General features: G+C 33.7%; 3 protein-coding genes and 1 non-coding gene across 4 annotated transcripts; 2 read left to right on the forward strand and 2 right to left on the reverse strand.

Moving 5' to 3' along the window:
- Positions 1-737: 737 nt before the first annotated feature.
- On the forward strand, positions 738-809 carry TRNAD-GUC (transfer RNA aspartic acid (anticodon GUC)). The gene has a single exon. It is a non-coding gene; the product is annotated as a tRNA-Asp (tRNA).
- Positions 810-7,851: 7,042 nt separating this feature from the next.
- On the reverse strand, positions 7,852-8,403 carry LOC25483343 (uncharacterized). Its single transcript, XM_024774960.1, has one exon. It carries the CDS (start codon positions 8,401-8,403, stop codon positions 7,852-7,854), a length of 552 nt encoding a protein of 183 aa, XP_024630728.1.
- Positions 8,404-13,648: 5,245 nt separating this feature from the next.
- On the forward strand, positions 13,649-18,912 carry LOC25483344 (probable inactive purple acid phosphatase 16). The gene is made up of 5 exons (XM_013612019.3): positions 13,649-14,141; positions 16,283-16,507; positions 17,463-17,736; positions 17,890-18,058; positions 18,451-18,912. Exons 1-5 carry the CDS (start codon positions 13,847-13,849, stop codon positions 18,658-18,660), a joined length of 1,173 nt encoding a protein of 390 aa, XP_013467473.2. The 5' UTR covers positions 13,649-13,846; the 3' UTR covers positions 18,661-18,912.
- A 1,752-nt stretch (positions 18,913-20,664) lies between these two features.
- LOC25483345 (uncharacterized) lies at positions 20,665-21,702 on the reverse strand. The gene has a single exon (XM_013612020.2). It carries the CDS (start codon positions 21,700-21,702, stop codon positions 20,665-20,667), a length of 1,038 nt encoding a protein of 345 aa, XP_013467474.2.
- Positions 21,703-22,960: the final 1,258 nt, after the last annotated feature.

Raw genomic sequence — 22,960 nt, forward strand, 5'->3', positions numbered from 1 at the left:
ATTTGGCCGTAATTGGCAGCATTGCATTAAGATGTATTAAACTAGTACCAAAACTCAAATTCTCTACAAAAGTGTAAATAAAAAGCGATCATAATTTGAACAAAGGAGGTAAACCCTATTGAAAAGAAGTTGGATTCTCGTTGTTGATATAAACATCTCATTAACGAATAATCTATGAGTACATACATCAACATTCTTTATCTTAAAACTTATATAATTCTAATGATGTCATAGAAACCGAATCACTAACTTTCATAATTTTTTATTTTTCTTTACATCTTGCAACTATATAAACTAATGTTGATCCAAAGATGTAGGCCAATTTTTTATTTAATTTATACCTGGATTAATAAAAATAACAAATAAAATAAAATAAATTTATTAGATATGCAATCAATATTCAAACACTTAGGGTGTGTTTGAATTGAGGGTTTAGGAGGGGAAGGGAGGGCTCACTTTTATTTTTTAAATTATACAATGTAAATGTTTTTTTTTTTTAAATAAATTAAGTGTTTTTGAAGTATTATATGATAATATATCATGTTAATTTAATTTTCAAAAAATCATTTTATAATGTCCATAATTAAAAAAAAAAATAGTAAACCCTCCCCTCCCTTCCCCTCCTAAACCCTCCATCCAAACACACCCTTAAAGTTTACATGATTCACCTCTTGACAAACTAATGTTAAACAATTGATATAGGTTACGAATGAAATATACGAAAATGTTAACATCAAGTCGTTGTAGTATAGTGGTAAGTATTCCCGCCTGTCACGCGGGTGACCCGGGTTCGATCCCCGGCAGCGGCGATATTTTTATCATAAACTTTTCATAATTTTACTTCAGGTACAGGAAGTAGGTGCATCAGGCTCAGTGGTTAGCAGTTTCAAGTGATAAGGGTACTGTCCATGTTTTTAGCCTTAAGGTTTATTCAAGTCGTGTTCCTGAGATTGAAACACTTCAAGGTTCGTCGAGTTCAGGTGCTGCCATTGCCCTTATAGCTCATCTCACTCCTTCGTTAAATTTAAAGGTAAAGTTCGTTGCTTTTTTATCGACTTGAGATGAGTATTTCTTTGTATTTTCTAACCAAGAATGTGTTTGGTGATGCTGATTATGATTTTTTTTTTTTCAGAGTAGTCAGTTGCTCGGTTCGGTTTCACTTGCATGGATGGAAGGTATGATACGAGGAAATGACAAAAAATATATCTTGTAAATAAGTTTTACTCTTTTAGATGATAGTTATTCTATTAATATAAGACAATGTCAGTTCTATTAATAGTAAAATTTTCGATAATTGTTATTACTTTTTAAGTATTACTGAGGATTTGAAGAATGACCATGTGAATCAAGTAAACGTAAATGTTTATGTTATGAAAAATGCTAAATATTCCGAAACGAATTGCAAGAACATGCCTTCCTGTGTTACGATTAATTTTAAGGATTATTTGACTTTGCTGGTTTATAATTATTTATACAAACTATGATAGCGTGACCTTTTTTTTTTTCAATATAAAGAGAACCGTGGTTTTTTTTAATTATTATTAAATAAATGGAAAATAAACAATAACATCCCCTGTCGTTAAGCTCCTTCCACAGTCGTTTAAAGGAATAAAAGCATCGCTTTTGTCTTTGTGATTCCAAACATTATGCATGTATACAATAGATAAACTGCTCTCATGGCCCCCATCCAATATCCAACAAAATATAGTGAAATCAAAGTCTTAAAACCATTTAAACAATTCAAAATTGTTAAACCATAATCACACTCATGTTACCAACAACTAAAAACAGAAACACTAGAAAGCTTCAAACCACCATATTTTGTTTTTGGTTACATTCAAACAACCATCTAAGAGGCCGTTAAAAGAGATGATCGCTAAGAAGTAGGGATAGGAACACTGACACCAGATACAACACGGATACTAACACGCCAATAACGTTGATAATTTGAAAAAATAACATAATTTAGGGTAATTATATTTCTAGATGCAGATGCAACACATGTTTAGACACATCTAATATGAGGAGTGTATGTGATTAATAGGCGAGTAGTAATATCATAATTCGTAATCACAATATAAAAGAAAAAAAATAAAATAGAAGTGAAAATAGAACCGGTGGATTAAAGATAGATAAATAGGGTAGAAAGAAACAAATGGCTACACTATCATATCAACATGAATTCCTAAACTCAAATGTTCAAGGAAGTATCCCACCACATATTTTAAAGGTAAAACAAGGTGCACCTTTGATGTTGTTGCGAAACATAGAACCTAGATATGACCTGTGTAAAGGGACACGATTGTTATGTCGTGGTTTATTTAAGAATATGTTGGATGTGAAAATCTTAATAGGAACCAATGTTGGAAAAAGAGCATTCTTGCCCATAATTAAATTAAATACAAATGCGAGTTCAGGACTTCCTTTTGTCCGTTAGACTAAGTTTTGCTAGTACCATAAATAAGTCACAAGGGCATACTGTTCCCAATGTCAGAATCTATCTTCCACGACATGTTTTCAGTCATGGTCAATTATATGTAGCTTTATCAAGATGAGTTTATCAAAATTCAACAAAAGTTCTCATTAGAGAAGGGAAAATAGAAGGAGAAGATGGAGACTTTACAAAAAATGTAGTTTTTAAAGATATTCTTTTATCGCAATCATATCAATGTTTCTTTTACATAGCATGTCATTTATACACTAATGCTAAAATGTTACTAATTACTATTAGGAAAAAAATAATCATTGTTTTATCTTAATTTTATATGCATGTTATTCCCAATGTCGGAATCTATCTTCCACGACATGTTTTCAGTCATGGTCAATTATATGTAGCTTTATCAAGAAGAGTTTCCCAAAATTCAACAAAAGTCTCATTAAAGAAGGGAAACTAGAAGGAGAAGATGGAGACTTTACAAAAAATGTAGTTTTTAAAGATATTATTTTATCGCAATCATGTCAATGTTTCTTTTACATAGCATGTCATTTATACATTAATGTTAAAATGTTACTAATTACTATTAGAATAAACAATAAATAATCATTGTTTTATCTTAATTTTATATGCATGCTAACTAAAATATGTTGAGTTCAAAAATAATTTTGTTATATGCCTTCACAATATTTTGTTTATAAATCAATATACCAATAATTTCCATTATTATTTTAAAATTTTAATCAAAATTATACAAACAAACTTGTTAAAAATTTTTTTATACAAAAAACATAATAAAATAATCACATGCGTTAGCGCAGTAGAAAGAGCGGACAGACGGCACTGTCGCGTCATTTTTTGGAGATCAAAGCTATTTGATTAGCTTTTGACTCACATATTATTTCACGACTGAACATTTAATTTTTGAAGAAAAAGGGGAAAAAAGTTCAAACTACTCCTATTTAAAAAGATTTAGGGTTCGGGGGTAGTTACATAAAGTTCGACCTATCCAGAAAAATTGTCGGCCTACGAATGTGGTTTCGATCCTTTCGGTGATGCCAGAAGTCGTTTCGATATACGATTTTATCTTGTTTCCATTTTATTTATTATTCCTGATCCGGAAGTCACCTTTTCCTTTCCTTGGGCAGTACCTCCCAACAAGATTGATCCGTTTGGATCTTGGTCTATGATGGCCTTTTTATTGATTTTGACGATTGGATCTCTCTATGAATGGAAAAGGGGTGCTTCGGATCGGGAGTAATCACTAGTGATAGGGCAAAAATAGTGCAAATCACTCTATGAATGTAGAAGAATCAGTGGTGGTTGTCTAATAGATAGAGCAAGAAAGCTAGGAGCAGCAAGGGCAGTGATTGGCGAATCTATAGTTTCTGGTTCCTCTCTTTCTCTAAAGGTTTTGAAAATGCAATCCTACAAGTACAGTTTCAGCAAGTAAGATTTGGAATACATTAACACCCTTTATTTCCGTAGTACTCTACGGGAACCTCTTGGTTTCATTTACTTTTTGTGCTATAAACTTTGCTTGCTTTTGAAAAGGAAGTTAATGTGAACATCAAGTTGTTGTAGTATAGTGGTAAGTATTCCCGCTTGTCACCCGGGTGACCCGGGTTCGATCCCCGGCAGCGGCGATATTTTTATCATAAACTTTTCATAATTTTACTTCATGTACAGGAAGTAGGTGCATCAACCCTCACTAATTGCTCTCATGTTTCTTCTATTGGATTAGATGTAGTTAAGGTTTAATGTCTATAATTGTTGCTTAACTATGTTCTATGGTTTGAAGCTGATTTTTATGTGTGGGTAATTGAGACGTTTTGGTTTTTCTTTGTAAATTTATTGGATGTGGATTTTAGGTAAGAAGGGGTGCAAATGCCAGCAGAAATATGTAGTTTGGCGTTTTTTTCCACGACTTAGTAGTTAGCAGTTTCAAGTGACAAGAGTACTGTCCATGTTTTTAGCCTTAAGGTTTAGTCAAGTCGTGTTCTTGAGAAAAAATGATTGAAAGCTTGTCTGGACACCCAGTGCCTTCATGAAAAAAAATGAGAGGAAAATGTCATTACCCCCACAAAGGCCAAAGATTAGGCTGTAACAACTCTCTGTTAGTAATGCAAAATTTAGTGACTCCAATACTATTCCAAAATCAAGACGAGACTTGCGCCAAATGGATCATAGGCTCAGCAATAAAAAGTAAGGACGGCTTATGAGTTTCCTACTATTTTTTGAGGGAGACTTTAAATTAAATTCAGAATTACCAAAACCACAAGCATTCCAATAAAAAATAATCATTGATGAGTAGGTGATGGTATGCCCTTCGAACGGGTTAGGTAGACATCTCGTTTGAGTTGTTGTTGTTGCTTCTTAGTCAAGTATGGTGTGAAAGGCGGTTTGGCTCCATTATCTTGCATATCTTTGATTTGCATAAGAAGATCAACTTCCTTCTGTAACAACGGATTACTGTGAGGTGGATAAATCTGCGCGTTCTCCTTATTCCATAATGGAATAATAAGAATATCAACTTCCTTCTGTAAGAACAGATTACCGTCTGGTGGGAAAATTTGTGTGTGCTCCTTATTCCGTAATGGAATATTAGCAGAAATCATTTGGGTTTCCGGCACGGACTCCTCACTGTGAGATTGGGAAACTGAATCAATAGGTTGGCAACATTGCACGTCATCGTGCACTACAATAACTTCTTGGAAAGCACCTTAAGTATTAAAATAGTGCATGTCATCATGCGCTACGGGATCCTGCTGATCAAAGAGTTAACTGAGACTGTTGAGGAATTGTCCACGTCATCATGCGCTGCCAGATGATGCCTGGAAATAGAATTAGTTGCTGCTGTCATTGAGGTAACGAGTTGCACGTCATCGTGCGCTATTTTCTCATGATGTGACACATAATGAACAGCCGAAACTGTCTTATGATGCACGTCATTGTGCACTTCAAAGTGCTGCCTAAAATTAGAGATAACTGCGTTGCTTGTGGAAATAACACTCTGCACGTCATTGTGGAAATAACTGCTCCTGCTGAGAATTAGAAAGGATTGCTGAGGCACTTCGAGGGTCATTATGCGCATCAACGTGTGCTACAAAACCCGGCTGCAAAGTAGAGTTTACTCCCAAAACTGCTGAATTCACATTATGCTCGATACATTTCTCTACTGGCTTCTGCTGCCTGCTTGACTGAACTGCAGAACCTGAGAAAGGACAATTCTGCATGACAGCATGCTCTACAAATGCCTGGTGCCTAACCGATTTCAAAACGGGAATTGACAGTCGAGGTAAAATAGCTCTGGGAACCTCATCTGTCACATTATTTAATGCAAAACTGAACGAATTGGCAGAAAGAGATGATGGAACCGCAACTCAGTTGGATGAATTACCAAACATTACCAAGGTTGAAGAATCGTAAGTCACTTGCCCCTCCATAGTGTTACCTTTATTTCTGGCAACCACTACCAATTGTGAATTAACTGTAGTAGAAACAACTTGAGCTGTGCTTTGTTGTGCACTAACCACCTCAACGACTTTGGATGTACATGCTTCGTCACGTTGCGCACGGGGTTGCCACTTCTGTGCTACTGACCTTTTGTGAACCACCTCTTCCAATGCTTCGTCACGATATAAGACTATGACCAATCATGTAACAGTGATGAAAAATGGAGGTCGTCTTTCATATTTAACTTCAACTTTGAAAGCGAACCATTCCAGTTCAACTAAAATCTCATCAAAGACCCTCTTCGTCAAATCCATATCTACCAAAATCCTTGCATAATGGCCAAAGGCTCTATTCCATGTAGGAGCATCCAAATCGATGGGTGTGCCAACAGCACCTGCGATTTCCATTAATGTGCGTTCTCTCCGGATACTTTCTATAACAATCTCAACTAACTAACTAACTAACTAACTAACTAACTAGCTAACTAACTAAATTCTATAACAATTATTAACTGCTTTAACTATTTTAATTTCCCTTTATGCTATAATCCTAACAAAAGAATTAGGTGTTTCAAATATAATTTTGTTCATGTGGGTTGCATTAGTCTTGTGCCTCTTCAGATAAATCCTTTCCTATTAATCTATGCATTGGAGTATTTTTTTGTGGGTCTCTGAAATAAAGGTCAATGTTTATGTTATATGAACTTAATGATTTACATTTGATTATTCTGCGCAGCTTCTATAGATGCCAATTTGATGCAGCGAATGGAGGGGAAATGACCCAGCTGAAACATCGCAACATGTTAACTCTAGAACTTGCTTTGTGAAATGAAATCTTGTAGCGTTTGATGCATATCTTTTAGCTAGGGTTCTTCTACACGAATATTCACCGTGTAATAATAGAAATAGATCAAGAGTGTAATTATTAATAGATGAGTGGTTGAAGTAACGCTGACACTGTTATTGTTTACTCTGTGTTGACCATGTTGCTTCAATTGTAATAATGTAATTATACATGAAAATTGAAAACTGTGGTGAAGCAAGCAAACACTTTCCTAAAAACTTATCAATTCCTTTTGTCAAATGATTGACAACTTCTATAGGAGAACAAATATGCAGGAATAAGAGCCCTTATAGATGCACGGTATTGCCCACTTGGTTGTTTTATTTCGCTATATTGCCACTCAAATACGCTACAAGAGACCCTCTTTAACACCCCTGCAGATTCAGTTCAGATTCTATTCGTTTGTTCCATTCATGCCGTCACTATGGAGCTGTTATACAACATTAAACATTCTTTTCCACAGGAATTTGCATTGTTATTTATTACGTAACTAAACTAGAAGCCAGATAAAATAGGCACACCCTTCCTATCGCAGGTTGATGCCTCTCATTCACTCACTGTTTTTGGTGCGATTACGCTTCAGGTCATGTGAATAGCTTAGTATTTTGTAAATTATGGCGCTGTCATGATAAAATGACGTTCTCATTGTAAACGAGATGATGTTCACTTGTGTTGTCCAGCATATGAGACATGAGATATATGAAATAAAGGAAAACGGAAATAAATAAAATAGATTTGAAAAGCATACAACAATGACAAGAATATTAGGTGGTTTATTGGAGATCGATTGTTTTCGTAACAATGTTAAGTTGAAAAGGGTGGTGTTTATCTATTTAAAGAGACCTTGAGGGAGATTAGTGTCTACTTCTAGTTTATAATATGGACTGCATCTAATGGTGAAAATGATGTTGAAAAAAGAAAAAGATCAAATGCATTAATGAACATATGAAGGAAAGATTTACCGTTTTTATTGAACAATTTATCTACTTATATGAAAATCTCAAATAAAGTTCTCTAGACAAAAGTTTCATCTTCAAGATATCTTCACAAATTTGACCCCCTTATAAATCGATGACGGTCCTTGTACTCCATGTTCTTGGATCCTTTGCTTATGCTCTTCATTTACCACGTGCCATGCATTCTTCCTTTGTGCGATCCCCATACAATTTTCTCTTATTCCAGCTACCTCCTATATGACTGTGTTGCCTATGATTCCATCCAAGACTATCATTCCCATATTTCTGCCGTTTAGATTCTTTGGCAGCATAATAAGGCACATCATCTTGTTCGCGAGGAGTCACATTTTTATTTTCATGCAGATTAACTTGAGCACCAGAAACGAATTCAGCGGGTTTCAGTGCATCTTTTTCAGGTTCATCCCATCCACTGCATGGAATTGATTGATCCAAAAAGGGAGCATCACCAAAGATCACAACCCCCTTATTACTTTCTTCTTGACTAGGAAATGTTGTGACGTTATCCAAGTCCAGAAGAAGCTCAGGGTCAACACTGGAATTCCAGTCAATATCGTCAATGTACATGTCGGGATCAGGAAAAGGTATGTTGCAAGGAAGGCCATTGATATCTGCCCAAAACCTACTTTTTGCATTGTCAAATGCTTCTTTAGCAGCAGAATCATCCCAATTAACTATATTGTTGTACTTACACATATATTTCTTGGTTTCAACTATCCTCTCCCATGTAATTGAGCTGACCGAAGAGCAAAACAACTTTTCCCATCTTGGCACAGCTGGCCGCCGAACATCTATGAGCCAAAAAGAATATGGCTCTTAGTTGATGAATTTGAGCAAGGGCACTTAACATAACAAAGAAAGAAAGTAATGTGGGAAAATGTGGCCAACAAATTGGCATTCGCAGTTGCGTCCCAAAACCACAATTTTGCAGATACCATTGTGGTTGATCCAATGATTTAAAACCATGTAATAGTAATAAATAATGAACAAGTCTCTCTTAGTATAAATAAATTAAAAATATAGTTGGCATACAAGGATATAGATGAACAACAAGGAAAGGTGAAAGAAATAAAATGCATAAGAAAATAAATGAACACAAACCATATCAGTAAAAAAATCTACAGAAACAAACAATTGAACATGTATTGCATTTAGGAAAGATTAAGCAATAAAAGTTGTTTACTTTACTAACTTCAATGATTCATAAAATATGTGGAAGGAATTATGTAGTTAGAAATATGTGGAACAATGATTTCTCTTAAAGTTTGCTCGACTGAAACATGTCTTCAAAAGATTCGATTAATTACTACTAATAAATAGCCAAAATCTAGACATCATCCATTCGAAAAACGACATAGATGACTTTTTACGGCTCAGAATGTACAAAAGATCAATCATTAAGCTTTCATGTTTCAATATCTTGCTGATACAGGAAAATCTTTCAAAACGACAAAGCCTCAAATTATTAGATACTGACACGACTTTCGTTAAAAGAACGTCAAACACCAAATCCATACAAAATCAAAAGGAAAAGATAAACTAAAATGGATAAACTTTGTGCTATTCTATTTCAAGTCAAGGATACGTTAAACGAGTTAGAATCCAACATGGAAATTTCCAAAATAAAGATAGTTTCAATTCAAAAACAGCATAAATCAAAATTGTTACAACTTCACAAGCTATCCCAGAAAAGGAAATTTAGTTTGACAATAAGCTTCGTCAATTCGATTGTTGAAAAATGTTAGGACTAATCAAACAGGTGGACATGCAAAGCATGAACACAACCAAAAGCTCTAAGTCTCTCCCCACTAATCAAAAGCTAGTTCAAATAATAGTGGCAACTTCAAAACAAAATATCATGGCCATTCAATATAGAACATTTAAACTAAAACAACAATTATGCACATTAAAAAAGGAAAAAATGTTCTTCATCATCAATTATATCACTAATTCAGAATTTTTTGAAATAAATGAAATAAACATAATCGGATAAACTAAATAAATTGTAAAAACTAACGTAAAGGTCCACTCCGGTGATTAGAAGAAACTTCAGCATTTCGTTTTTTAGGCATGGTAAGCAAAAGAATGAAAGAACAATGTTTTCTTGAAAACAAGAAGAAGAAAACCAGAAGAGGGTAGTGAGTATCAAGAGGAAATGTAATAGCATATTAATATAGAAGAGATGAACAAAAAGTATGCAGAATATTCGGAAAAAGAAGAAAGAAATGCGGATTAAAGAGAAAGAATACAAAACAAAAAAACGTGAAAGTTGAGTGGATTGAGATTGAAGAAAATTGATAACCCAAAATAACACACAATGTAAATTTAGGAGGTTTTTGTTGTAACACTTTAGTTTAGCAGAGTAAGGAAAAGGTAAAAGAAGCAATGTCATCAACACTTGCACCACCATTGTGTTCTTTTTGTTGCCAACTGTTGTTGTGTTCATCAGTTACCATGATGATGATGACCCATGCTTTTTGAGTATTTGCACTTGCTTGTTCTAGAAAAATCTCATGTCACCATAGTAGTTTATATTATGGTGTATTCATCGAAATTACAAAAATATTTTTGAATTTATTTTTTTATATGTAATTTCATTGATTTAATAATTGTTAGTGAAAAGAATACAACTTATTATCACTGTGTCAAAATCGTTTTATTGATTAAGAACTTTTAATTCAATTGTTTGATTAGTAAAATCTAATATTTATATTAGCTAAAAATAAACTTAAATATGTCATTGGTTCTTGTACTTTTACCATTTTTTGGTATTGGTTTTTGTACTTTGTAAAAAAAAATGTTATTACTTCCTTTGTTAATCTAACGTCAAAAACTAAATAATAACGAAGTGCCACATGGCTCAGTTACTTAACACCACATGCACATTAAAAAACAAAATTTAGGAATTATTAGCTTTTTTTTACAAAGTGTAATTACAACCAAAAAGTGATGAAAGTACATGTATCAATGATATATTTAAACCAAAATTTAATTCTTGAAAAAACTGTCTTGTAGTTGTAAAGGAGGAGTCTCTTATCTTTTTCAAAAATAAAATATTGAATCCTCGAAGACAATGTTTAGCTTGATTTTTTTTCTCGTAACGACATAATTTCTAAACAAAGTTTTGTAAAAGCGTTTTGTTGACGTTAATCAAAGTAAAATGAAACAAAAAGGATAAAGTTGTGTTGGGATTAAACTTCAATAACTATTTCTCGTATGTTTACTTTTAATTGATTGTATATTTTTATGCCTATTATATAACTCCACCTATCCTTCGACATACGTCTCCATGTTTAGTTAACGATGTGAGATAAATTGAACCAACCGACTTCTGATGCGCCAGTGGCAAAATAGACGATTATTTTAATGGAATAAACGCAAGTAGTTATACATGAATATAGACATACACGTTATCTCTAACGCTATAACACATATACATAATTTAAACTATGTCCTTTAGATTGTCAAACTGGCTAACCTCAAACAAAATCAAAAGATCAATTGTGGAACACTACATCGCCGACAAAGCATTAAAAATGAATTTAAATTAAAGATTATATTGAATCCATAAATCATATACAACCAACCAGATTAAGAGTACTACATAGATTCCTATCTATTTACATGCAACCCATGATATGCATAACTAACATAGAGAGTTGATAGATGTTGGAGAAGCATTGCCAATATTGATTCCAATCTTCCTAGCCCTTCAATGATGACTCATACTATATGCTCTCAGTGTCTCTCTATTTTGGTTCCGTTTACAATGGTCAAGTTCAACTAAAATGACCTACAACTCTATTTATATAGATGTTTTGAAATGTTAAGTTCGCTAGGCAAGACCTGGTTTTCCTAGAAAATCAAGGTTTCTTCAACAAAGGGAAAATCCAGATGTCTTCAAATATTTTTTTGATCCGCCTTAGTTCTCTAGGAAGACCAAACTCGTCTAGCGAACCACCTTAAATTTTTCCCTCTAGAACTCTCAGTATTGGCTTGCTTTCACCTTGCTCAGCTCGTCTAGCAAATCAAGCTTTTCACAAGATGTCTTTATAATACTCTGGCTTGACTTCTGACTCGTGTGCTTCCCATACTTTGTTCTGTATTGGTGTGGTCATGTCCAAAATGTAACACCCTATTTCCCCGACTTTAATTATATAATATTAAGAATACAATTTTAATAACCAGAATGTTACTAAACTCAACATCAAAACTCATAACAAATATATTTCTACACCACATAACATATATATTTCTACACCAAATAACAAATATATTTCTACACCACATAACATATATATTTCTATACTAAATAACAAATATATTTCTACATCAGATAACATATATATTTCTACACCAAATAACATATATATTATACTAATAAATACCAACATATAACATAACAAAATATCACTCATCAAAATAAATCGACTAAATTATAAAAAGACACCTAAACTCAATAAAATAAATAAATAATAAAAAATGGCGTTACAGAGGTTAGAGGTCAGACTGAAGATTTTTTCTTTTCAGGGGTAAAAGTGTTGTTGTAATCATATTGTATTTGTGCACCAGTACCAATACTACCAGAGCCATATTCAGCATAAGACAAGATTGGTAGTTTTTCTCAGGATATTTTTTTGTGACAACAAAAGGAGGGAGTTGACTTATGTTTGCTTATTCAAACTTTTTCTAAGCGTTTAAGAAATGGTGAGAGAGAGAGAGAGAGAGAGAGAGGGAGAGAGAGAGAGAGAGAGAGAGAGAGAGTTTGTACTAGTTTCTTTAACAAACTGAGAATGTCTAGTCCCCTTGAATTTTTAAGGTATTTTACAAATGCTCAACCATACAAAGAAAGAGACTTTAAATGTTCAATCACATAAGAAAGAGAATTTCAATGCTCATGCACAAAAGCAAGAGACTTCTTTAATTAAATAAAAGATTTTTTAGTAATCAACACAATTCAGATTAGACTCTTAAGACTTATGAATTTCTAAGATAAAATATTTGTAAGAATTATAAGTGTTTAGTGCGCTATGATTTTGAAAAAGTAAGGGCCCTTGTAAGAATATGCAAAGTATATCTTGATTCTTCAAGTTTTCAGCTCCTTATATAGAGGAAAATCTGAGGACATAAATTTGTGTCCTTGAGAAGCAGAGATATTGTAATGTTTTTTTTTTTTTTATTTGGTTAATGTCATTGAAAGGTCATTTTAAATTCATTTTTTTCAAATTAAATTATCTGTTTTATTTCAATTGTCTTTGAAGTTCTTTGTTTGTTTCTGCACGTAGTCAGAAGAGGACAAAATCAGTCTGAGCCTTCTGATGGTGAGATGCCATTCAGAGTTTGGATACCTTAGAGTCGTCAATCTTTCAGATGTTCATGGCCTTCAGAGTCTGACTTCTTCAGAGTCTGATCCAAAACATCAGTTCAATACCTTGACTTCGAAGAAAAAAGTTGATATTGATAAGAATGTTGAAATGAAGTCAAGATTGAAGATGAAAGTCTTGAACTTGATGATTGTAGCATAGACCTTGGCTACAAAGCTCCGACGTTGATTACCACCAATAATAAAACAATATTAAATATTTCAATAAAATATTAAGATAATAATATTTAAATATTTAAATAAAAAAATTTCTTTTATCAATTTATTAAATTATTTTTATAAATAATGTTTTTTTTATCAAATAAACAAAAATTTCAAGCGATTGTTAAACAAATTTAACTCATTCATAATTTTAAATGGACGGATCCAAATCAATCCATCAACAGTTTTTTATATAATATATGTATTTGATGAATTTTATAACGGATGGATCAAATGAATATGAATTTTGATGGATCAACGATGAAATTAGTCAGATGAAGATAATTTAAAGACTAAATTAGATATTAATTATTTATTTATTTTATTTTTTCATAAAGGGAAAGTAATATGTTTTGTAAAGAATGAATGAGACGGAAAGAATATACTAGAATCATTCGAATTCGAACTTAATAGCGGTAGCTGAAATGATTCCCAAACTCAACGACGGTAATTACCATGACAAAGGGTTGATTGATAAGGGCGTTTTTGTCACTTTAATTGCGTAATGCAACCAACGCACGCACCCTTCTTCTAACAAAGGTTTCTGTTGAATCTATGGAGACTTGTGGAAGCTCATGGTTATGGAAGAGGTTTCTTCTATCATCACTATTTCTCTTTGTATTCTCCACCATTGGATCGTCATCCCATCAAACATCTTCAGCCATACGATTCAAACTGGCTCAAGCTGCTGATGCGGAGAGGCAGGTTATGATGCGAGCAGGTGCACCGTTTAAGGTTGCGTTGTTTGCGGACCTGCATTTTGGGGAGGACGCGTGGACTGACTGGGGCCCACTTCAAGATGTAAACTCCATCAATGTCATGAATACGGTGCTCCACCATGAAACTCCAGGTCAGTTGCTACTTCTTATTCCCTTATTTCTCAACTTTTGATTATCACTGATCATCACCAAATCTACTAGGGTTATTTTGGTCAATTCATATATATTCCATGTGGACACTTATTCATATATATTTTGATTATCACACTGATTCATCACCAAAATTACACATGAAACTCTCGGTTTTTTAGTATTAAATGAGCTTCATGTGACACATCTTTCATTTATAATTTTCAAATATATTTAAAAAATTGAAACTATGTATTGAAAATTTTATCAATTTACACAATACGGTCATTGTTATAATCAAAAATCAATATTTTAGATTCATTCAATAAACGATGTATGTGGTCTATAATAATGATCACATATATCGTTAATTCAATGAATCTAAAATGTATATTTTCTTATAATATTGATCGGATGATGTATTTTACGTAAAGTTGAAAAATATTTTTTTATAGGTTCATTAGGAGACCGGTCAATGAAGTCGTTCATTGTTTAACAAAGTTGTTTCTGTGTCATACTAGTTTTCGTATTCATATTAAAATTCTATCTTGTATCTCTACTTTTATTATAAAGGAAATGCACTGAGATTTTCTTAAGAGACTAATTGGGCACATGGCCAAGTCTATTATTACATTCAAACAACATGAATTTATTTTCCCCTGAAAAAAAAAAACTTAATTTATATTAACAATAAAAACGTGTGGGATCAGCCGAGAAAGTGTGGTGCTGACTCCTTCTAAAATGAAATATAAACAAAAGTGGTAATTGAAATTTCAATGCAAGTGGTTAAAATTTTAGTCCACATGCATCAAATTTTCAAATACCGTTTTTGCTTATGTTTCATTCGAGAGGGAGTATATACAACCAATGCTTAATGAGTTAAACTCTTACCACCTGATCTAATATTCCTAATTCCCTCACTGGGGAGTAGGACTTGACATAGTGGTATTTTATTTTAATGATTTTATTGATTGATCTTTGTGTAAATAATGCGTCCAGACCAAAATACTTTTATAAATGGAGTGGTTGAAAGTAGTAGAAATAGTGAAGTAGTTACGTAGACTATTTAATTGAACCTAGGTTGTTGTGAATTCCTAACGAAACCACACCTGTACCAAGTATGATGTGTGGAGCAAAGGAAAGTAGTAACCACCAAACAAAGTGTGTGTGCAAGCAATAATCAACAAAACACCACCTAGATCTAATCTAGGAAACAAGTGAGAAACACAATACACAATCACAAGATAAAAGGAGAGGGAAGAAGAAAACAAAGACACCAAGAGATTGTTCACCCAGTTCGGTCCAAACTTGACCTACTCTGGAGGAGAGATTGTACTCTCCAATCCACTATCAAAGAGTTCTTACAAAAAAGGGATACAAAAGGTTACAAGAAATTAGATTTGACAAGTTCACAATGAACAACCCTAATTTCTACCCTTTTCCCAATCTCACCAAGACAGTCAATGATTTTCCCTCTACAAGGTGTTTCCCATGTTTTCAACCCAAGAGATACTCTAATCAAAGAACCCTAAACCCTAGAGTTGCTCCATTTGATTTCCCAAGTCTCTCTCTTCCAACCCCCCTTCAAAGATGCACAAGAACACTTTATATACTAGCCTTCCTCTGAAGCAATTGTGTCACGATTTTCCAAATCATGCCACGATTTGCGTACCACCCAAGGTATGACCAGTCCTTATCAAGGATACTTAACGAGCAAGTTTCACAATCGTGTCACGATTTCCCACAATCGTGTCACGATTTGGCACCCTGCAGACTAGCTCACGGCACCACGAAATCGTGTCACGATGCCAAATTCGTGTCACGATTTCCCTGTTCTTCCAGACCACAAATTTGAAGACAAATCTCAACATAGGTAGTATATTCAAAGAAGTTACTAAATGTTGTCATTGTATTCTAGAGTGATAAATGATTTGAGATGAAGAAATACAATGACACTTGAAATGAATCAAACAGAGATAGTATTATCATTATCTCTAGATATTTAATCATCACCAATTTTATAATACTAATCAGGTTAATTGTGTGACAGATTTAATTGAATACTTTTTTCTTTTCTTTTTCTAGTGGTATGATTTTCAATGTCTACGAATGCCAAATACTAATCTGGTTAACTATATGACAGATTTTGTAATATATCTTGGTGATGTCATTACTGCTAACAATATAATGATTGAAAATGCAAGTTTGTATTGGGATCAAGCAACCTCTCCAGCAAGAAATCGAGGCATTCCTTGGGCTAGTGTATTCGGAAACCATGATGATGCTCCATTTCAGTGGCCATTGGACTGGTTCTCTGCTCCTGGAATTCCTCCAATTCATTGTCCTCAAACCAGTGCTTCATGTTCAGGTAATAATCAGAAATACATAGTAATAGACACGGTTATAATTGTTTCAATCATTACATTTAGTCGGAATAAAAGACCCCAAACCCAGTTTGCTCAAATGCAACAAGACACGTCCTTTTGGTAGAAACCATGTTTGGAAGTCTTCCAACGTCTAATTGCGGCCACAATTGCAATTGTGATCACAATGTAGAGGATTTTGTTGCCTCTGTGATTAATCGACTGTGACTGCAACTGCAGTCACATAAATCACATTTGTTCATAAGTTTCCTCTACATCAAGACTTGCAACCTTACTTTAAAACCTTGACCTGATCTTTGAAACATTTTTTCTTCTGGATTGTAAAGGTTTATTGCAATCTTATCAAGTTTCTTGTTTGAAACTTCCTAAAATGTTTTCTTGGCTAACTAAATCATTTCATCATCCTCCATTTTTAAGTCCATCAGACAGTTAGCATAGATGACGCAAGTAATGTTGCTAGATAAACAAACGAAAGAAAGATAAACAAACCCTTCATAGCAGGTTATTACTCGCTAAGTAGCAACTACGAATCAGATGAAGTCAGAGAGCTTGAAATGGCCTTATTGTGTTTGAATTTCTAGTCAATTGTAAAATTACAATTACTGTAGAGATAGTTGAGATTGGGAGGAGATTTAAGAAGTTAGTGGCAAACCAAATAAGCAAAGGGTCGAGAGTTAGAAAACTTATTCAACGAAAAGCCATTTATTTGCTATTAAAGTGACTGCACCAATTTTCAAATATAGTGACATTTTGATTTCACATTTTTTTTATAATTCCTTTTTGGATAGAATTTCTACAATACATTTTTCTGATTAAAATTTTGGCTTCATCATCCATTATTTCAGTTTTAGATAGTTTGTGCCTGCAGGCTCTCACACTCTCTTTCATAAGATTATGTTTGAAATATATTAATCGAAAAGCATATTTGATAAATTTCAGGAGAAGATGAATGTAGCTTCAGAGGAACAGGAAGACTGGAGCTGATGAAAAATGAGATCAAGTATAATGCATCGTTTTCTAGCTATGGTCCAAGAAAACTTTGGCCTAGTGTATCAAATTATGTTCTTCAAGTTTCCTCGCCAGATGATCCGCAATCACCAGTTGCTTTCCTCTACTTCCTAGATTCTGGTGGTGGTTCCTATCCAGAAGTCATATCCAGTGGCCAAGCAGAATGGTTTCTAAAGAAATCTGAAGAAATTAATGCTGACTCTAGGTACACTGAAAAACCATTAAATAAACATAACCTATAGCAAGGAAAGATTACATTAATTTTGGATCAGTAGTTGATTTCTAATAGGTGTTTTTTTATTTAAGTACTATCACGTATCGTAGTATAATCCTAACAAGACAACATATTGTATGGCAGAGTTCCTGAGATTATTTTCTGGCATATACCAAGTAAGGCCTATAAGGCTGTGGCACCTAAGTTTGGCATACGAAAGCCTTGTGTTGGTTCAATCAACAAGGAAAAAGTCGCTGCTCAAGAAGGTGAAATGGGTATCATGGATCTTCTTGTGAAAAGAACCTCAGTCAAGGTAAGGTCAAAGCAACCTACTATATTTGTACAATGAATTTCTAAAATATTCCATAAAGTTTGACGTGTCTTTTGTTTGATTATAATTTAACTTTGTGACTGTTTTATTTTTTGATTTTGTGACATGATGAGAAACTGAGAACAGGATAGGTTTCTCAGTTTACTTGAATGCCTAGGTGCCCATTACAAGCGTATTGCATATTCTAAGTAGGAGGCGAAACTCTTAACTCTCACTTGTTTGTAGATGGAACAGCAGAATTTTGGTGTACTTTTTTGTGGATTGTATACTTTAGAGAAGCTAGATAAATGTTTTGTTTTTGTGATGGTATTTCTTAAAATATGATATTGAATATTGGAATCCTGTTGAAGTTCTTTTCCTTTTGATAATGGCAGGCAGTATTTGTAGGACACGACCATGGATTGGATTGGTGCTGCCCATACAAGAAACTATGGCTATGCTATGCTAGGCATACTGGCTATGGTGGCTATGGAAATTGGCCTAGAGGAGCTCGGATTTTGGAGATCACTCACAATCCCTTTTCTCTACGATCATGGATAAGGATGGAGGATGGCAATGTTCACAGTGAAGTTGTCTTGAGCTGATACTTGAATGTTAATTGCTGCAAGTTTAGCTAATGCCTATACAAGATCAATGACATATGTGGAAAATTTGGCAAAGTATTTAATTAAACTGTTGTAATTTGATAATATTACAATGGTCTAAAGAAAAAAAAGTTGTAAGTGAAATTTTAGAATCATAACTCGTGAACAAAGTTGTAAGCAAGAATTTACGTTTGCCAAATTTTTGTAAATAGAGAAAACCAAATCGGAGGAAATCACGCCAATTTGCAGAAATCGTGAATCACAGTGCAGTGCTATAAGAGTGTTTCCGTGTATGAATTCTTGAGAGAAGCAAATTCTGAAGAACATAAACAGGGTTCATGAATGTGCAAATAATTCAACCCTTTCAAAATCTGCCTAGATCATTACATAAATATCAGTTGCCAAGTTAACCAGCCAGTCTATTGTTTTCTATCATCAAGGCTGCCTTTTTCATGTAAAATTAACGAGGTGTTCTGAGTTTGACATTTTAACTTAAATGGACGGAGTTCAAATTCCTCTGAAATAGATTGTAGAATAGTCATTAGTGTCATTTTAACTAATAATTCTCTCCTTTCGTAATTTTTTTTAATAATAAAAGTGTAATTTCATGTAAACAAATTAGATACTACACGCATAAACTGTAAAAAAAAAACATCCACTAATGTAATTTTTGTTCACAAATAATTCTCAATAGCACACATGAATTGTCCAATGTGATGATTACTTAAAAAAAAAATGACCAGCAAAATTTCAACTGTGATTCAAAATCACCATTGTTAACCATAAACAAAATGGGATTTGTTGGACTAGAATGCAACATGTTCTTTTGTGGGGAATTCTAGGAACTTACGTTCCGATATGTTTGTTCCATCAGAAACTAACTTCTGATAACTGGTGGGTTTTCTATCAATTTTGACGGTGACAGATACTATCCAGTGCTTAGATATTGATTTTGTACCATTTTGGAATTGGAACTCAACATAAAATTGCTGGACTCGCATGATTTCACCTAATTAAAGAATGAATGTTGGAAAGATAATGTTAAAATGAGTGTTATTAACCCTACTCTTTGAATGAATCGTTAATGCTAGAATCCAATCATTGTATATAACAATTTATTCAGCCTTTGTTTGATGTGTTTAATGATAAAATAGTCATCCAGGAAGAAGGATGACATCCATGTGAAGGCTTGAAACTGAACTACTATTAGCTTAAATACAAAACTAATTAGACTCGACACACAAAGTTTACAATTGAGCAATGGCCAAAGAACTGAAAATAAATTGTACAAGAGTATTGGAAATAATTTGAACAATCATTGTATGTTGAGTCTTCAAGAAATTTTTAAGACTTAGAAACAGTAGTAAAGTGCTTAGTCAAGAATAGTAAAATGTAGCAAAATGCTTGTAAAATTACGAGAGCAGTTATAAACAAAACCCTTCTGTTTTCTCTGCTTCTGATTATACATTCATGCTGTAAAATGCTTGACACATAACCTGTAGTTGATGATAGCACTTTCATGTTGACACAAACCTTTTCTATATTTACTTTCACTTGCACTCCACTCGGTTACCTGAAGGTGCCATACATTTTCTAAATTATAGGGTACCTGAAGGTTAGTCCACTCGCATACATGAATAGTGCTGTCTAGAAGAACGTTTGCAGATTCTGACAGAAAGAGCCCTTGAATCCATAACTAGTTTATAACAAAATAAGACTTGAGCAGTGAACAAAATTTGAGAGCAAGGAAAAAAAATAGAACTGATTCCAATCAAGCCGTAAAGTAAGCTTGATCATCTTTATGACTCATAAGTAGTTTAATTTTTAATGCGAACTTCATAGACAAAGAAAAAACATAGTATCATAAACTGCTAAAAAAGAACAGAAATTGGGAAGAAGTATCATGTTTCTTTCCTATGCTAGTCTTTCTATGTCCATATCTATTTCCAATTCTCAAATCTATGTTCTTACTTTGTACCCCTCATTAAGCTAACATGCCACTATTCATACTTTTTCCCTTGATCTTCCAAGGATTGAGGAATTTTTTTCAGCTTCAAATATATCGGTTGGCAGTGCAGCAGTATCAAGTTCAAAACAATCTTTTGGAACATCTTTCCTTTCATCAACGCTCATCTTATAAGAAGGCACTCGATGTGAGAATTTGTATAGCTCGTTAGGTAGAATATGAAATGTGTTTGCTCCATTCTTCCTAGTTTTCTCAAAGAGGCTAATAAACCCTCTAACTTTGCCTAGGTAAGCTACTTGAACACCAACATTTTCAGCAAAATCTGATAGGATTTCAACATAAGCAAATTCACGCTTCCGGAAATTTTCTGGATTAGAACTCCAATTTGTGAAAATTGCCCAAGTTTCTCCCTTCTTGGGAAACACTAGATAAGAGCCTTTGCCACTTCCTTTTATACACAGAATCTGATGAGAGAACATACCACGAGCTGTAGTTTTCTGAGATTTACCAAGTTTAAATTTACCACAAGCAATAGGCAAACCTGCATTATACGAATGAACGTCACTATCCTTGTCTGGGTCGGCTTCCAACCAAGTAATATGCATCTTGAAAGGGAAGGTTACTTTCTTGACAAGAGCATAAAATCTTGGCATAGCATCAGTGGTATCATAAACTGCCCAAAATTGATTAACAGCAAAACAATCATCTGCTGTTTCCTTCTCGAAATTATTGAAATCTGGATCAGGACAATCAAGATATACCTTATCTCCTTGAACATAAGAATGTTCATCTTCGATAGTATTTCTTAAAAATGTTTCTTCAGACATGTTGTTTTTCTCAACTTCATCATTGTTAAATGATCTGTTTTGCCGTGGCTTTTTCGAAGAAATATCATAATCCTCGTCTTCGTAGTTTTCTGGTTGTCTTACTCTCTTACTTCCAACACTGTTTGAGGCTTGTGACTCCATTGGTTTGGACACAGGAACATAGCCATCCTTACTTTTTTCATCTTTATGTTGCTTACCAACTCCAGTGGCACAGATATCTACACATCCACCATACAAGCGGTTTTCCATCTTTACTTTCCGATGCTGATTTTGGTGGAGCCTGCATTGGAGTCGTCGGGGAACCAAACCGTACAAATGACGGACCAGCCTGTTGCCTAATTGCAAGAACATATCCTTCATACATGAAGAATATGACCAAAACATCATTAAAACACAGAAACATTAATCTGTTAAGTATAATTAGGGTTTGAGCTTACCGATAATTATGTATAATTAGGTTTAATCTGTTAAGCATAATGATGGACAGTAATCTCCCCTAAGATCAAACCCATAATTAAGTATAATTAGGGTTTGAGCTTACCGTTAATTAATCTGTTAAGCATTCCTCTAATTTATTTTGCAGTTGACACTAACCTTCCCTAAAGTATAAAAACCTCTCTTATTAACACTGTTTATAAATCTATTAGAACTAAAAACCACTATTTCATAAAGATGATGGTTGTTGCTATGAGAAAATGACATAATTAAAAGTAATCATATGTATCGGTGTCGTGTCGGACGCGATACATATATCCGTCACCGGGAAACACCTAATCCGAGGAGTATATAAACACGCCTGTATATGTATACTAAAAACATCTTTTTTAACAGCAACAACAAAATGGAACACTCAGAAAAATTCTACAAAACAAAAACTAACCATGGTGTCTTCCGGATTGAAGGGTTGCTCCAACTATGAACAGTGAGTGAGTGAGTCGGTTTATTTGTATTTATATATTGGATGGATGGTGTTAACTTGTGCCCTAATCAAGGGCACATGTTAAAGAACGAAAATAGAAATGTTGAGATGATTTGTTGAGAGTGTAAAGTGAGAAACTGAAAAATGAAGAATGGGTGAGTGGGTGAAGGCGTGAAACCAGGGAGTGACAAATTTTAAGTAGGAACAAATAGTGTTTCACGCAACCAAAATCTATTTGTGACCGTAATTGGAAATGATATTAATTTGTCATTATTATTACTAAGCTCAATCTTTTCATTCCTTTTTTGGTAAGTGTTTCTTTTCATTCTCTTTTTTCATTAATAGTCTTTTCATTCTCTTATGTTTCTTAATAATCTTTTTCATATTTTAGTGGATCTAGTTTTGTCAAAAAAAAAATATATGTAATTCATATACAACATATGTTTTGGTAAATAAATAATTTCTTTGTCCTCGTGAGTTTAGCGCAGTTAATAAGGACAATGTAAGGTTCGAGGTTCGAACACCGAAAAAAATACTTCCTCCATCCTTCTTTCAAAACAAAATTCTTCGTCCCAAATTATAAGTCAT

Source organism: Medicago truncatula, chromosome 1 (assembly GCF_003473485.1).
Source record: "Medicago truncatula cultivar Jemalong A17 chromosome 1, MtrunA17r5.0-ANR, whole genome shotgun sequence".
Classification (NCBI taxonomy): domain Eukaryota; kingdom Viridiplantae; phylum Streptophyta; class Magnoliopsida; order Fabales; family Fabaceae; genus Medicago; species Medicago truncatula.

Coding starts and splice junctions, on each gene's coding strand:
- LOC25483343 (XM_024774960.1), bottom strand. CDS start 8,403: ATGTGTAAGTACAACAATATAGTTAATTGGGATGATTCTGCTGCTAAA.
- LOC25483344 (XM_013612019.3), top strand. CDS start 13,847: ATGGAGACTTGTGGAAGCTCATGGTTATGGAAGAGGTTTCTTCTATCA. Junction 16,508..17,462: donor AACCAGTGCTTCATGTTCAG/GTAATAATCAGA, acceptor GATAAATTTCAG/GAGAAGATGAATGTAGCTTC. Junction 17,737..17,889: donor GAAATTAATGCTGACTCTAG/GTACACTGAAAA, acceptor ATTGTATGGCAG/AGTTCCTGAGATTATTTTCT.
- LOC25483345 (XM_013612020.2), bottom strand. CDS start 21,702: ATGGAAAACCGCTTGTATGGTGGATGTGTAGATATCTGTGCCACTGGA.